The 5,845-nt window shown below is 31.1% G+C and overlaps 1 protein-coding gene across 1 annotated transcript; it reads left to right on the top strand.

Annotated features, from left to right (window-relative positions):
- Positions 1–3,810: 3,810 nt before the first annotated feature.
- Positions 3,811–5,151, top strand: LOC111389421. The gene has a single exon (XM_023014344.1). The coding sequence runs from the start codon at positions 3,860–3,862 to the stop codon at positions 5,009–5,011; it is 1,152 nt and encodes a 383-aa protein (XP_022870112.1). The 5' UTR covers positions 3,811–3,859; the 3' UTR covers positions 5,012–5,151.
- Positions 5,152–5,845: the final 694 nt, after the last annotated feature.

The following is a 5,845-nucleotide window of genomic DNA, read 5'->3' as shown; positions in this document are numbered from 1 at the left end:
TTTTTTTTTTTTTTTTTTTTATAAAATTAAAAAAAAAAAAAAAAAAAAAAAAAAAAAAAAAAAAAAAAAAAAAAAAAAAAAAAATGAGGAAGAAAAAGAAGAAAGAAAAAAAAAAAAAAAAAATCAGAATTTTTTTTTTTTTTTTTTGTGGAGAAGAAAAAGATTAAAGAAGAGAAAGAAAGATAGAAAGAAAGAAGAAAAAGAAATAAAAAAAATTTATTTATTATTATTTTTACCCTGCCATGGCCCAACCTCGGATTTCAAACTTTGTTTATCATAATTGTTTGAAGAACAACTCGGAAATATACATATGTTTAAAATGCAATCCTAAATTCTACACGCAATGCGTAACAGAAATTTAAAAGTTTATGGTTAGAAAATTGGGTTTCCTCTCATTAGTTCTTGATTTATAGTTTTAAGCGTGACTATGGGCAATGATTTTTCATGGAATTTTGAATATTGCTTTTGGAGATCATACTTGCGTAAATTTTCTTCTTACCATACTTTGCACATCCTCCAAGTTTTTACTTTGTCCTCTTGAATATGGTATAACTTGCCTAAATTATTCGATTTAAACTCAATTAAAAATATTCAATCTCTTCATCGGCTTTAATGACCAAAGCAATGAAGTTGGAGGTTTGCATGCTAATCCGCTCTTTTTTGAATGTCACCAATTCATTTGACTCCTTGACGATTAATTCTTTGATTTCTACATGTTCCTTCTTTTTTAGTTGTTAATTTCTCGAGCTGAATAGTGAAGAGATCCTCCTCCATAAGCATGTTATATGGTTCATCTAAAATTATTTGATTTTCACTCTTTTTATATTTTTGCATGACAAAGATATCTCCCACAATCATGTCACCGTCACCATCTTCCTTTTTGTACGTATCATGGAAAATAATTTTCTTAACTTCTTTCGGAGATGCCAATAAGAAGAATTTTTTTGTATAATGCAACGCCCTCCCACATTATTTGTAAGTCAATCACCTCTCATCATAAACCATAGATTTCATATTTGATCCATCTGCCAAGCAATCCTTATTTAGTACGATAGGTAGATTGTATCTCAACTCTTTAAGTTGTACGAAAAGGAAATTTCAAAAAAGCATATCACTTTCATCTAAGTGGGGGTGAATCCTTATATATTTTTTATGGTTCTTTCGCTTCTTTTTATTTTCTATCAATGAAATAAAGAAAAACAAATAGATCATCTTGAAAAAGAAAAAAAATACCAATATTAAATAAAATAGTCTCGCAACAATGTCAAAAATATGTCATGGACTTTATATCCCATAAGTGTATGGATCGTATCATGTAATAAATTGGATCCAAAAGTCTAAATGAAGGACAAATATTCAACAATTGATTAAATTAGTACTACAATTTGTTGAAAACAACCAGAATTACTTCATTTTTTTTTTTTACTTTAAATACACTAAAATAATAATAGTGAATTTTTATACGATGATTTAACAATTAGGATTCACGAGTTCACCGTGACTATCCCCTTAAATTCAATAACCAAATTTTATAACAATTGATTTTGCATACCTAATCGAATTCCTCCAGTGTATTCAATATACTTCTCTTGAATTAAAGTTAGTTCTATTTAACTAAGGACCTGCTTGGGAGTTTCGTTTTACCAGTTATGAGCATCTTTTAACATACTGGTTTTGAGCATTTAAGAGTGGATATATTTTGACTGATTTTAGTAAAGATTTTTAAAACTGTCCAACCTATATTTGAGAATTCATTATATATTGATTTTTAAGGTTTCTTAAAAGAATACAATTACATATATGACCCATAGTAAAATTTTAAATTTATAGTTTTTTATATGAAATTTTTTACTCGAAGTAATATTTTGCTAATAGGTAATTTATTTATTTTTTCATATAAGTGAATATTTCGCTTAAAAAAATCAAATAAAGTTATTTATTTACTTAAAATATTAAGTTATATTTTTACTTATAAGTAAATTTTAGGATTATAAATTAATTTTATACTTTTAATTAATTTTAAATGAGCTTTTTACTTATATGTAACTTTTATTTTTTATAAGTAAATTTTTATGTTACGAGTAGTAATTTTATTTTATAAACAATTTTTTTCACATAAAAGTGATTTTACTTCTAACTAAATTTTAATTATAATGCATTTTTTCTTTTTTTACAAGTAATATTTTACTTATAAGTACTTTTTAATTATAATCTTATTTTTTTGCTTATGATAATTTTTAAGTTAATATATTTTCATTTACAAGTTAGTTTTTGAAAAAAATATGTTGGTTGGAAATAATTGTTTTATGAAGGGTAAAATTAGAGGTTATAAGAGAAACGGCCAAAACCCATCGATTTGGTGGGTTAAAAGAACCGGTAAAAATTACACTATACCAATTTCGGATAGTTTGTAAATTATCCAAAATGGATGCCCAAAAAATTAACACTGATTTTCCAACCCCAGCAAGCCCTAAGTTAATTCTGTATCAAATGTGGCAGGATACACCTTAGTTAAACACATTAAATATCTAAAAATTTATGTAATGATCACATTAATTAGGAAAGGTATTTCTACACTTTTATACTAGTTTCCTGCCTCTTACTTCTTGGTCTAAACAAATAATTTGCCTTTGCTCACAAAATCAATTGATAAGTAACCAATTAATCAAAGTATTAACACTAGCTAGGAGTAAAAATAATTCATAATACTAATTGGAGATTTAACACTTTTAATTAAAATATGTTTCAAAACTAGGTCACAATCATTAATTTTATCTAATTACATAATTATATATCATGAGAACATAATAAAACAAGAAAGAATTAATAGTACATCATAGGGTTTTAAGAAAAAACAAGAAAAAGATAAGGATCTTACACCAAGATTTCGAATTCTTCCTGTAAAATCTTGAAACTTTAGATTCTTGATTGATTTCTTGATTCTTCTCTCGGTTTGGACTTGTATAATATGTGTATAATAAATTCTCTACAAGACTCGACTTGAGTCTATATGCCTAATGGAATCTTACAAGTCCTCTTTAGTCATTGAACTATTGTATGTATTTATAGAATAAAATTTAGGCAAAATTCTTGTTCACATTGATTTTCATCAAATAGTTTGGGAAGGAAAAAACAAATCTTTTTTCCAATTGAATTCCTTTTCCGATATGATTTTAGTCATTTATATTCTAATATTTGTAATTAAGTCCTCTTCATTCTACAATCATTATAGTTGACATAAGGCAAGTTTCAACAATTTGGAATTGAGTCCCCAATCTTTACAATTGTCGAATTTAACTCTTGAAACTTATAAATTTTTACCGAATGTTCCACTAATACTTTCAATTGATTTCTTACAATCTAGTTAATCTTCAATTGCTTCAAATCAACTTCAATTAAGCTCCAAATAACTTCTTCTTTTTTTTTCCCACACAAATTGTATCCAAGTTGGGATTTTCCTACTATTAACACAATTTACACATATTAAGTAGATATTTGCTCAAAATTTATGTATGAATAAATAAGAATAGACACTCGAATAAGCGCATAAAATGCGCTTATCAACGAACAATACTTTTTAAACTAATGTAATCATCACAAGACATATTAATAGGTAAGGGGTTTTGCTTATCAACCATGTTTTCGAGATGAAAAGTACTTGTTTCTTTGATAGGAGTGATCATGGCCAACCAATTTAAGAAGGAATATTCTACGAATATCGATAATGACAAGAACTCCCCTAAAAACTCCCAACCATGCATCTTCAACAAAACCACATGCACCCCCTCTCGCCTCCTACTCTTCCATTTCTATTCCAAATCCTGGTTTGTCGTCCTGCCACGGCAGCAAACGTCAAACGATGTCGACACCTTCCATTTCGACCACCATCACAGCCTCTTCCTCCTCTTCCCTATCTCCGGTTCCCCCTTCCCATCTACTCGAAGTCAGCCTGATATCTGCTCAAGACCTGGCTCCTCTCTCCAAATCAATGCGGATGTACGCCTTAACATGGGTTCATCCTAATCGAAAACTTAGCACGGCCACCGACAAACGAGGCCACAACAATCCCACATGGAATAGTAAATTTGCATTCCCCATTGATGATGAAATCTTGGAATCCGACAATGCTGCTGTGACCGTGGAGATTTATACTCTTTCCTGGTTTCGCGATGTTCTTGTTGGGACAGTACAAGTTCTTGTCAGAGATCTCATCACTCCATTGCCCTGGAATAAAACAAAGTCCAAAAACATACGGTTTGTAGCCCTTCAGGTTCGCCGGCCGTCAGGAAGCCCTCAGGGAATCCTCAACATGGGCGTTCGGCTTCTGAACAGCAGTATGAGAAGTATGCCACTCCCTACCCCTATCAACCCTGGGAATTGTTCTGAAACAAATGAGGAAAAAAATGATAATCAGTCGCAATATGAAGGAGAGGAAGAGAAAGAGAAAGAGAAAGAGAAAAACGAATTGGAAGCAAAAGTACAGCTAGGGCGTTCTTTAAGCTTAGGATCTGAGGTTATCGACACGGAATTCCCTCTAAAACAGGGATCAGTATGTAATGGCTCAATGGTAAATGGATCGGAATTGTGTTCGGATATTGGGCCATCAGCCTCGATTGTGGCTGCGGAATTAGCAATGAATTCACAACCACCGGCAGCACGAGCCCCAAAGAAAATGTATAAACCTGCAGAAGATGAGGGAACCGGAAGCTCCATCCTGGGGGATCTGACATTCGAGGAAGCCAGAGCCAAAGGTTATGAATATACATCAAGAAGAGAGAGACGGAGGACAGAGTCTGCGCCGGAGAATGAAATTGATGGCGATAAGTCTAAATCAATTAACAGATTTTCCCGAAGGAATTCAGAAGGAGACAAGTTTTCTTGTTTTTTCGGAAAACAGTATGGGATTCAATTCACCATTTCTTGTGGGGCGCCTAGCGATGGAGACAGCAATAAGAAACTCATTACTAGTAAGAGTAGAAGCAACAAGTCAACTGAGGCAAATTCAGCTTAATTAGCATTCTCCTTTACTTTTTCAGCATAATTTTAATGAGTCAGTCTAGAATGAAGCAATTTTTGATAGTCTTTTCAAATTTTGTTAATCAGTGAACTGCCTTATTGTATTGAAAAATGATTTCTAGAATGCAGAAAATAACTTGCGAAAAGTAAAGCAGGATATTTCCTTAGAACACTTCAGATAGTAATTTACCATACAGTAATTTTAGAGAGAATTGAATGATCATGAATCTTTTATTTGTTGCCTCCAAATCATACTTGGTGATGGGATTTTCGAGTTGAATTCAATGGTTACACTGGTTCGATCCAAAATAGATTTACGTCTACACTGTGCTCCACTAAAAGAAACTCTGCCTGCATTACGAAACACTCACATCAAAATATCATTCATTCTTTACTCCTTTCTAAGCAGCTATCCTTCATTTTCATTCATTCTTTTCAATTTCGGCTTTTCCCTAAAATAATCAGTGTAAAAGCACAATTAAGAACCATGCTCATAATAATCACTTTCAAAGGCTACTTTATATGACTAAGATAAGTGTAATATTTACACTTATCAAACGCCCCAAACTAATTAACATTTGTTCGTCCTTAGATAAAGCAAAATAGATACTCTAAACAAATATACTGAACTCGTTGAATAAAATCCAATGTTTCCTCAAAGTGAATATCTAAATCACAATATTCAAACGAGTTAATTAAACATAAGTAACAACAGTTTTTTTTCACAAAACTCCACATATCGTATATTCTGATGTATTTCAACTTTTAAAGTCTATTTTTCAAAACAATACCTGTAAGGACTTTTAATTAAAGATGGGCTTGTATGTGT

The sequence above is a fragment of the Olea europaea genome, unplaced genomic scaffold, assembly GCF_002742605.1.
Source record: "Olea europaea var. sylvestris unplaced genomic scaffold, O_europaea_v1 scaffold589, whole genome shotgun sequence".
NCBI lineage: Eukaryota > Viridiplantae > Streptophyta > Magnoliopsida > Lamiales > Oleaceae > Olea > Olea europaea.
This window is presented reverse-complemented; position numbering and strand designations above follow the sequence as displayed.